This window comes from Solenopsis invicta, chromosome 16, assembly GCF_016802725.1.
Source record: "Solenopsis invicta isolate M01_SB chromosome 16, UNIL_Sinv_3.0, whole genome shotgun sequence".
Classification (NCBI taxonomy): Eukaryota; Metazoa; Arthropoda; class Insecta; order Hymenoptera; family Formicidae; genus Solenopsis; species Solenopsis invicta.
The window spans coordinates 17,058,845-17,070,520 of NC_052679.1; the positions used below are offsets into that span (position 1 = coordinate 17,058,845).

The 11,676-nt window shown below is 37.4% G+C and overlaps 1 protein-coding gene across 4 annotated transcripts in view; it reads right to left on the bottom strand.

Moving 5' to 3' along the window:
• LOC105203066 (atrial natriuretic peptide receptor 1) overlaps positions 1–11,676 on the bottom strand; it is an 82,855-nt gene that overhangs the window by 4,789 nt on the left and 66,390 nt on the right. For 2 of the 4 annotated variants that reach the window (XM_039458333.1, XM_026133731.2), the window contains 6 exons: positions 2,397–2,562; positions 1,919–1,990; positions 1,155–1,434; positions 865–974; positions 545–733; positions 158–378 (listed from right to left, as the gene is read on the bottom strand). In XM_039458333.1, coding sequence (XP_039314267.1) covers positions 158–378; positions 545–733; positions 865–974; positions 1,155–1,434; positions 1,919–1,990; positions 2,397–2,562 — 1,038 coding nt within the window. Of the gene's footprint in view, positions 1–157; positions 379–544; positions 734–864; positions 975–1,154; positions 1,435–1,918; positions 1,991–2,396; positions 2,563–6,831; positions 7,001–8,438; positions 9,233–11,676 lie in introns of those variants that run through there. The other 2 variants (XM_026133730.2, XM_039458332.1) reach the window with 2 other exon arrangements.

Genomic DNA, 11,676 nt, shown 5'->3' on the forward strand with positions numbered 1-11,676 from the left:
TCTTCCTCGATGCATTAAGATAATCTACGGCATCTTTATTTTATTGAGAAAAAAATCCAATTTCCGTGACGTTTAATCGTGAATTCATAAATTGCGAAACACCCTTGATCGCCAACGATAAAGCCGTGTCGAGCAGATTGCATGGACGTTCAATGACCTTCCGGTAATGGGATCTAAATCAAGGATGCTGTAATCCGCGTCACGATCCCCATTGTCGTCTATCCTGACGTGACCCGTAATACCCATGAAGTTTCGATCCCACATTCTCCTCGTTATAGATATGCCGTCCCTGATATCGCCGCCCTTGGCCAGAGTCTCGTTCAGCGCGATTCCTAACAAGTAAACCCCGTCGTAAAATGCTCCGACGAAGAAGTTCACCTGCGGAGAAAGCGAGAATTTTATTTTCACACCCTTCGATCGATTTTCTTCATTGATAATTGTCCTTGAATCCTTTTCGCCTTCGAAAAGTTGCAATTTTCTTTTGCGAAAAATCTCGTTGCGTTCTTTAGATTCAATTACAGAAATATTATTTCAAGCGGCTCACTTCTTCACCCTCCAGAAACGTGTAATTGTAATCGGTTTGCGCGCGATGCCTGACTCTGTCGGCGAAACCCTGGAATCGCGGGCTGGTCGGCTGGAGAAGAGACACCCTCAGCAGTGCCTCGTAGGCCTTCCTGGCATTAGCGTCGTCCTCGTCCCCGACCTCCCAGTCGTGATCACCCCAGTAGGAACCCTTCAAAAATTGTTTGATCGCTTTAACATTGACGGAGAGGTGTCATCCGTGGATGTAGTTTCGCCGTCACGATCATGTATAACGGGGGATTATAGTATATTTTTTTTTTCTCACTTTCTATGACACCTTACGTGAAATATCTCGACGTCGAGGAAAGCCCAGTCCCCTCTCGTCATGCCTAATTCGTGGGCGGCCAGCATAAATTTCCTGACTAGTGTTCCGCGAACGCTGAGTATCACGACTGTCAAAAGATGATCTGTTTTTTAAATCGCCGTCAAGAGCGCGCAGCATGATTTTCATTCGCCGCGCGGATAGAACAGAGATTTATCTCTCCTAATAAATTCAATTCTCCTTCATTTATCTTTCGAGCGAATTCAAGTTAGGACACCCCGCAAACATAAGACAAGGAGCGATCACTCACTTCTGGCGTACATACTCGCGTCGCGCAGATAGAGGTGATACGACTCGTCCTCGGAGTTCCCGTCCAACTCCCTCACGAACTTCAGGAGTCCGTCCTTACGCAGGCCGTACTCCAGATTCTTTCCTACCGTCAGCGAGAACAGATCCGACCTGTCCAGTATCAGCGCGACGTGGGACCAGCCGAACTCCTTGAACACGCTGGCGAAGACGAGTCGCAATCGGCACTGGCAGTACGACATCCTCGTTAAAGTGGGATACTTGCTTTTGTCTTTAAAAATTCCCTTCGAGAAGAAAGTGAAAGATGTGTTAAGACGAAAGCTCCGTTCCCGTCGCGAGAAGATCGATCGCTACGAAAAAAAATTTCTAGAAAAATCTACTTTTTCGCGAGATTTTATCTCTTGTCGAAACAATATGCTAAAGAATGTCAATATAATTGATGTATTATAAATAAAATATGTAAGTAAGACGGAATATGGTGATAATTATTATGAAACACTGCGAAAACTCGTGGCGTTTAGCATTATTATAATCCCGGGCTTATTAACTTTTATACGAAGGGATAAGGTAACATTATACATACATTTATCTTTCCCAGACTGTCGTCTAATTAGTGCACAACTAATTAAGATATAATAATACTATGTTTATAAAACAAACTGTTGGACAAGACGCAGTTATCACAAGTGCTTAACAACGTTCAACTTGCGGTAATTAAGGAAAAGAAAAGAAAAAAAAAGATTTTACAAGATTTTCGTGACTCCTTACCGTTTCGTTCTTCCATTTATGGATCCTTCCAAGAATGCCAGATGTGACTGACAGTTCGCCCTGCGAGGGAGGCTTGGTTCGCAAGAAAGCGATAATCACGTTTCACATAATTTGATATTAACGTTGGTAGTACAGCGATTTGTTTTAATATCAAAGCGTACGGTGCGACATTAAAATGGGACAGGAAAAATGAGAGGGATGCGAAATGGCAGATTAATATTTATAATTTAACGCAATTTCACGAATTTACAGTTATTATTGCGCAACGGTAGCCCTCTGCATACTCGGACTCTGTATACTCTTGAGGGAATCATCGATACAAGATTAATAATAATGTTAAATGTGCCGGATTACGCAAATGCAAGGTCTATTACGGGAAATGAATCGCGCGAATAAAATACGTAGGCTGGGAATAATATTGTTGATAATCGGATGGTGGTACGTGTATGTCTATAGCGCGAAAGTAAGTACGACCTACTTGATCACCCATGCCAGTGATAATTGGAGTATTCCAGTAGGCCGCGAGACGTGCCACCGGTTCCAGGGCGAAGGCGCAGGCCGGCCCGATGAATGCGATCACGTTGTCCCGGAAGTGCATGTCCGCCGCTAAACCGGGTGCTCTCGCCCCGCTGCAGGACGGATAACTGAGAAATTCGAACATTCGTCGTTGATCTCCGGCAAAGACTCGCGATTGGGTTAAAATTAACGTCGCAATTAATCTCGACTTATTGTCACGTGTGCGATATGATATAGAAAATTTTTCAACGAGCTTTTTAGCATGGTCACATAGTTATTTAAATTGAGAACAAATCCTGATTGTGTTTCAAGAAATTGGATCATTGTAAAAATGTGAAAAAACAGAATTTTTCCGATAACATATGTACCCACTTATTTTCAAGACTATTGTTATATTAGAAATTGTAAATAGGAAATAAATTAACGAGTAATCTGTAATCGCGTGTTTTTCTCAAGATGCGGCGATCCTGATAATTAATAATGATAATTAATAAATTTTTCAAATTTGATAAGATATTCTCTATTTGGTCATAAAGTCGATTTTCGAGAACATTTTCCTTTTTTATTATATAAGATAAAAAAAGATTGTTCTTTCTATAAAATTTTAATCTCATAAGCTTGGAAAGTTTATTCATTATGTATTTTGAAATACTTTGCTACACAAACAGTGAGAAAAAAAAGAAAAAAAGATTTGATACTCTTCTCTATTTCAAACTGCTACTCAGAGCTGTATTAAAAGTTTCCTTTTATTTTTAAAAATCAATAACTGTAATATATTTCTCGTATCTTTCTTCGAGCTGCGTGAGATGTCGAAAGTAGTCAATAATACAGTTTTCTTATATTAACACATAAAAATGTTCACGTTTTTATCCAATCGTCAAATAAGAAGTCTGTGATGACTTTTCGACTCCACGGAAAAAACAATTTTATTGTACTATTTGAAAATTTAGCTGGATACAAAAAATAACTTTATGTTGGATCATCAAAATAATTTGATAGTTTAAATGTAAGATAGATAATTTAAATGTAAGATGTTCAAGCATGATGATACATGATACTGCTGCAAAAAGTTTTGACGTTCCAACAACCAATTCTTAAAGGGCCAATATAAATTTTCTAATGGTTCAACATAATTATTTCCAGATCTGTATTCCAGCGAAACTTCCGTCCTTTCCGTGCAATCTTTCTTTTTTCGTGAATCGTTATACCCGTATCAGTACAGAGATTGAGACTAAGATCGGATAGGAATTTAATCAATCAGAAAAAAGGAAAAACCAATCTCAGAGTTTAGTGGACTTTGCTTTGATCGGTCAAATTCCAATTCAATCTCAATCTTTAGTCTGATCACGGCTTTACGAAAACGATCCAACTCTTGCGTTAATGCTAAACTGTACAACTCTGTCTCGATGTGGAAATATATGTATACACGATTAATATCAATCTGCGAAGACGCACAAAGTGGACTTGCGTGATCGATCGCACGATGTATTATGTATTAAATCTCAAACATAATACGATTGGATTACTGGGGGAGGGGGAGGGGTGTGGATGTCAGAGAAATACGCGCTCTCCCTCTCTCATGTGCAGTTGCGCATGTGACGCACGTACGACAGCCGTGTCCTTGAGGGGCGAAATGCGCGTTTTGGATGCGTATATTACGCGTACGCGCAATTAGCGACGAATGGCAACAATAATCACGGTGCATTCGGCACGTGGGGATAGGGGCCGCGTCGCACGGGCAACAGCTCGGGATAATGGCGCATTAATTGTACCCGATGAATGGCCAATGATTGGACATTCTCATTGATCTGCGCTAATTGAAAATGTTGCGAATGCGGCCCGGCGCGCAGAAATGCCGCGCCCCGGCCGTGTCTCCCGCGAATGTTTACAATGACAATGCGGAATGGTCGGTGAAGCCCCCGGCGCTTGCGATAGAAAAGAAATTTAATTGCCATGTCGCTCGCCGCCCGCACGAAGTGCAATCGTCAATAAATCAAAATGCACGTCGGAATTCTCGTCGCTGGTTAATTCATTACTGAAATAGCAATTACAGTATTAATTTCCGTGCGACAGATGATATGCAATTGTCATTGAATCGTTGGACTCGCGTCGGGGACGAGTTCGTTAGAAGAGAGGTCGTTTTATATAATTGCAGTTAATTAAATACGTTATAAGGACGCGACATTTCGGTGCCGTTAGCCGAGACGATAATTATAACGTGTAATTCCCACGAGCAACAGATGACATGTAATTGTCAATAAATCGTTGGAACTTTCGTAGATTAATTCATTAGGGAAACGGCTGTTTTACATGACACTTAATTAAACGCCGTTATGAGGACGCGACATTTCGGTCTCGTTAATGAAATGGTGATTATAATCTAATTATAACGCGTAATTTACGCGGCAACGTGTAATTGTCAACGAAAGGTTGGAATTTTCGTCTAATTCATTAGAAGAATAGCAGTCGTTTTATATTACACAGTTAATTAAAAAAAAAAAAAAAAACGTTATGAAGACGCGACATTTTCGTGTTATTACTAAAATAATGATTGCAACAACATGTAATTCAATATATAATATGTAATTATCAATGAATTGTTGGAATCTTCGTCGAGGACTAATTCATTACAAGAACAGTCGTTTCACATCGCATTTGCTTGAATGTCGTTATAAAGGCGCGACATTTTGACGCCCTACTGAAATGATGATTACACCGTTCAGTTTGTAGTGTCGAATTCCACCCAATTTGAGTTATCTTTAATCATTCTTTCTTACAGGTCGCCATTGCTTCTACTTAATATATCGTCAATTTAAACTAAAACAATGAATTACTGTTGAACAAGTTAACTATAAAAATATTAAATTTTACTGAAATTTAATTCATTATAGTTTAATAATAAAATATTTATTACTTACTTATTTATTACTTAGTAATAAATATTTTATTATTAAACTATAATGAATTAAATTTCAGTAAAATTTAATATTTTTATAATTAACTTGTTCAACTGTAATTTATTGTTTTAGTTTAAATTGACAATATATTAAGTAAGAGCAATGGCGACTGTAAGAAAAAATGATTAAAGATAACTTAAATTGGGGTACTAACGTACAGACACTATTTACTTTGAAACTAAGCAATTTAATTACAGAAATAGGTTGATTGGATGAGGTTGTGTTCTTTTAATTACATATTTTGTGTTAAAATCATAAATTTCAAAACCCACAAAAGTTCAAAATAACAAAATGTTATTTCACTCGAGGAATTGATTTAAATTTGATTTTTTTTATATTTAACAATATATAATCCAGGAGCAACAGACGATACGTTAATAAATCGTTGGAATTTTCGTGAAAATTAGAAGAATTCATTAGAAAGAACGGCTATTTCACGTGACGCTTAACTAAATGCCATTATAAAGACGCGGCATTTCGGTGCCGCTGCAGAAATAGTGATTGCAACCACGTGTAATCCCCGCGCAACAGATGATATTACACCGCGTAACGTAGACATAGGCGCGGCGGTACATACTCCGTGTATGCATACGAATACATTTCTCATACGACGTGTATACGGAGAGAGAAATGGATGATCAATATATAGCGCGTGTCGCACGTAAAAATAATTTTCACTCGCGGATAACCCGCCGTTTTTCATTCTCGCCGACCTCGAGAGAGAGAGTTTCGAGGGTTGTAGCGGCTTATACCGCGAGATCGTCTTTCCGTGCAAACGCCTGCTCAATTGTATCAATGTAATGACGCAAAAGGGGCGCACGTGAGCGGCGAAACGAATTATAATGCCGGACGTAAAATATATTATATAACGCGGCAACTGAAACGAGATATAAGATTTGCGATGCAGAAAATAAAATAATGACGTTTCACATTTATCCGGTGCAAAGGATTTATCCTTATGAACGCTGACGCATCGCGTCGCTGTATATCTTCGGATGTGACTATCTCCAGACCGCGATCTCGAATATTTTTATAACGTAATATTTTTCCTTTCTTCTCCCTCGAGACCGCATTTCTTACCCCAAAGTCAACGACCAAAACAGCAAGAAATAAAACAAAAAATAGCTAAGAATGGCAGGAGCACGTATTACGAACGGCCGGACCATTAAAGGGACGCTTCTTGAGAAGGGAGAACTATGCGGGGGCGAGGCACCCTTATGCGTCCTTCATTCGATGTACGTATTCTTTCGTTACCGTGCACATTGGAGATCAGACGTCGCGATTGTTAAGTTGATTCGACGGATGAGTTTGACAGATGAATTCGATTGTTTTCGTCAATTCTTTCGGTTTTGATTGATGTAGCGTCTAAAAAAAAATGATGAACGATTCTTCTCCCTTTGTTTCCCGACGAATAATATTGGGCACAAAGTTACCATATACCTTCCTTGAACTTTGCGCAGCTGTACGCTGTGAACCTTCAGGAACTCATTCACTTCTTCCAGAGCCAGATCGACCGCTGGGCCACATCGTTCAAGATCAAACGGGCTGTCGAGATGGGATGCCATAAGAACGCCCACGTTATACGTCCGCAGGGGATTTCCGTAATCCACTGCGAAGTGGATCAAAGGACGTGAGTCCGTCGTGTCGCGAATGCGAATATCGACAAGCACTCGAACGCTTAATCAAAAGTAATGCTGTTTGAACGAACGCGGTCTTGAAACTGAGGACGAACGTAACCGAGAATAATAACGATTATCTCCGCGGTATTTTTACGAGGGGATTACTTTCAAAATCCCTGCGATCGTTTCAAGGGACGCGCTCGTAGACGTCCCTTGAAACAAAATGCTAACAATGCAAAATGTATCGAGCGCACTTTTACATGCACTTTAAATCGCAATTTAAATATTTCATAATAAATCAAGCAGTGGAGCTTCGTAATAAAAAAGTTGCGATTGCTGGAACATAATAATCTTCGATCTTTTTCTACGAATTGAAACAATGCCAGGGCATTAATTTGTGCGACTACGCAGAAGAAATGCCATTGACGTGTCGCTATTCGTTGGAGAAATCACACGGAAAATACAATCGTTTTATTCATACGCGCGATTACACATCAGAAAAGCGAGAGAAAACGTAGAATACTGAACTACAAGCCATGCATACCCAATGAGCTTATATTTCCGCCATCGGGATAGAAATTTCAAAAGAGCAGATCGATAAAATCGCAAAACATGGTTAACAATAGTATTTATTAAATGACAAAAAATAAGATATTAATATGTAAATTGCATATTAAAATCTTTTAATTTATTTTTGTTTATATTGAATATTATGTCGGTAAACTTTTAATAACAAAAAAAAAATCAATAAACGTAAGCGTGCTTTGAGAAATAATAAAATCTAATTAATGCGTATTGAAGGGTGAATTATTTGAATACAATGAGGGATATTATAATTTAATTAGAGTTATAAAAAATATATTTTAATTGTCATTTGAATAATTCTCTTTAATAAAACATTATTCAATAAAATGTAAATGCTGATATTTCTTGTGTGATCTTACAACACATTTTCAAGTTTACCAAACTGTGCCGACAAATTTTTTGGTCTTGAAACACAGTTATTAAATTAAACAAGAATAATAATATTAAATCGCAATAATAAATAATAATAACTCTAACAAGCACTTAATGTAGCAATGATGCTAATAAAAAAATTCCTCCCCTTAAAAACTGTAAAGAATTATCCGTTTCTTTTCTTTTGCGCATCAGTCATAGTACATTATATGTTGTAACAATAAATAGGAAGCAGTGCGTGTCCGTATTTAACGGAAAAAAAAAAAAAAAAAATAAAATTAATAAAAAAAAGATCAATTAATATACGCGCGTCGGCAACTTCTCTAAATTAAATAAAATAAATTTAATTTGAATTTAATTTTTAATTAAACAAAAAATTAGTTCAATCCCGTTTGAAAAAATTGCGGGGCACTTTGCGCAGCAACAAAGTACACAATGAAAAACATCTTTGTGAATGAGCAAACATCTTACCGCGCGGTACACTCACGAGCCACGACACTTGCGAAGCAACAACGACCGATAGCACGATCAACCTCGTCTCCGCGAACATAACGACGAAGAAGTTCCCTTGGATCGCAGGGAGAGAAAGAGGTGATCCGCACACGCGGGCGGTTGGTGCGTGTGTCTCGTTGAAAACAAAAAAAGAAAACGGAAAAAGAGAACGATCACACGTCGGACCGCCCGCCGAGCCACGTCTAAACTTTCGCGGGGAAGGATTCAGCCTTATATAGGGGTTGATACAGTCCCACGGAGAGAGTGCCGTGGCGATGCGCAATCCAACGCGCCCCTCGGTGGTATTACCTGCGAGTGGAAAATAGAAGGAAAAAAAAAAGAAAGAAGATATCGGCGTGCGTTAATTATTGCCCCGTGTACGCGCAGATGCGAATTTGCGCGCAAAAATGAGTAAATTCTCGCGATCCTCGAATTTGATTTCCCCCGACGTTTTTCGCTTCGCGCGCGATTATACGGCGAACGAGACTCGGATGAGAGCCCGATCTGCTCACGGGACAAAAGAAATATTCCTTCGAATTTTTCACGGGTTTTTCGTTTTCCGATGAACACGTGCAAGTGAAAGACGATCGCGTGCCAATTCTCGCGTGAAAATGAAATATGCGGCGAATCCGAATGAAGCTCGAGTTTCCAATTTCTCACGGCAATTGTGGGCACGTGGTATACGAGGTGTCGCGGATCATAACGGAATTCATAACGGAATGCCCCTTTATAGATTCCTCGAGTCGACGGCGCGATTTTTCCCTAGCGCAATCGCAGCAATCGCATATGCGATCCAAGGTACGCCACGGGCGGCTCGATGGGTCTGTAGCACCCTGATACACGCGAGCACGCATGCCTGGGAAATCCAAGACGTGAGAATCCACGCGTCTCGGAAGTGCATCGATTCGAGCGCGGAGCGCGACTCCGGACAAATCCTTTCAGCAGAATGAAGTGCATTGTAACGCGCTGCGTTAAACCCCGAGGGATTTTCAGGACGTAGTGGTGATTCCGCCGGGTGTATATAGCGAGCACGCGAGGTTCTCACAGCGTAACAGGTAGCGAGGGTAACGTAAAGTTACGACCGGATTGATTTAAGGAATGTACACGGTCCTCTCGACCTCTTTCGTTGCCACGAGAAAATTAATAGAACCGTGCGTTCATAGGAACATAAAGCGTTAGACGATAACGCAGAGACGCGCCAAATATTAAATTACGATTTTACAATTTTACGATCGTACACTTTTTACACCGCAGAATCTTTTTTTAATTGTAGAATATTAAACTCACCGTTTAGAATTATATAATAATTTTATATTAAATTATGCATATACGTATGCTTCTATATAAAGTAGAATTTAATGAAAAAGTGTAAGTACTTTAATATAAAATTATTATCTGTGTTTTTATATGGAAAGAACGGTTTTACTAAAGCGAGGAGTAATTTACGCTTCAAGAAGCATCCTATTTTTACCAGAAGTATACAATAAACTTATTATTATTATTAATCTCTTTATTATCTCATAATAATTACCGTTTGTATGTTTCCTGAACTAAAGTGTCTCGAAATGCGAATCGAAAGTGTCGATATCGACGATTCGACACGCAATTGCGCATTTGGGAAATTCTGTTTTCCTCGTTTTAGGTGAATGCGTAATCTATAAATGACGTAGCATTAGCGATAATTGGCGCGATATGACGAGCCTCCGCGATTCAGCAAACTAGCAAGGCCATCTGGACGCGAGCCAATCAGACAAGCTTCTTTTGATGCGAGCCTTCTCGATTTACGGTTTGACGTCGTAACATCAGCCGATCCACGTGCGAGCCAATCATAGTTTTTCAACACATGTTTTTTTGTTTTGAAAAATGACGTATGCTTAAATGTTTATCGAAGCGAGCGACCGATTTATATTAGTCAAAAACACGTGGTAAACAATCATTTAATTTTATATACTATATATACTTATTTGTTGTTTTTTGGAAACGCACACTTACGCAATTGTTATTTTAGTACGATAACACTTTCTCTCAAGAATTTTGGCAGCTGTTAAGCCATGCTCACATATTTTGGCATTACCTATTCCTTCTTAAACGTCTTCAAGATTAAGAGAATGCATCTCGGTATTCGTAAAACGTTTTTCGTTTTTACTAAATAAATAAAAAAAAATAAAATAAAATCCTGTAATTATTTTGTTGCCGATATTCTAATATCGCAGTATTTTCAAAAAAGTCTTACGCATTGTGACATTGCATATAATAATGCTAATACGAATGGTAAAGCAAATTTAGAAAAATGGAAAAAATTGTTTTCGTTCATGTAAAATTATTTTTTCCAATGAAGATAGTGCGAATTTAATTGTTGTGGACGCCACTTTACAGGCAAAATTTTATTTCCTAACATTTTGTTTGCTAATAATTACAATTATCCATTTAAGAGGAAAATTGCTTGCTTACATGTTTTGCTATTAGTATCATCATTGATATATTATCATGTTATTGTGATATAATCTGAAATGAATTATCAGTCAAAAAACAATAGAAAAGAAGCTAGCACGCACATATCGATGAGCAAATAATACGTAATTATATAATAATAATTATGATATAGTAATCAGCATAATAATTATAATATAATAATTTAATTGTTTTTCTTAAACGTTTTAATCCAAATTCGGACTTTTTTCGATAAAAACAAGATTAATAAGAAACTAGAACATCTATATTCTAATTATAATTTTTATTATCAGTCTGACAAACGAACATTAATTATAATAAAAGTTGGGTAAGTTAATATATTTTTTTAATTAACTAAGTTAAGTTAAAATTAATAGAATTAAATAAAATTAATTTAGTTACATTAAATGTTACATTAACAAAAAAACAAACTAGTTTAAAATTATGGTAAGATTATACTAACTTAAATTAAAATAGATTTTAAAAAGTATTTTATTTATATTAAATTAGAAATGCATCAGTTTTTAAAGTTAGATTGCTCAAAACGATTATAATATGAATTATATCAAACATATGTAATATTTTATTTGTAAATCAAGTTTATGAAATAACAAAGAAATATTGTTTTTTTATCAGGAAATGTATTTCTTCTTTTACACAGATAAATTTTTAACTTGGGAAAAAGTTAATAAATTAAATTATATGTTAATTTATATGTTTCAAAAATTAAAATTACAAATAAAATTATGTATTTAAAATGAACTAA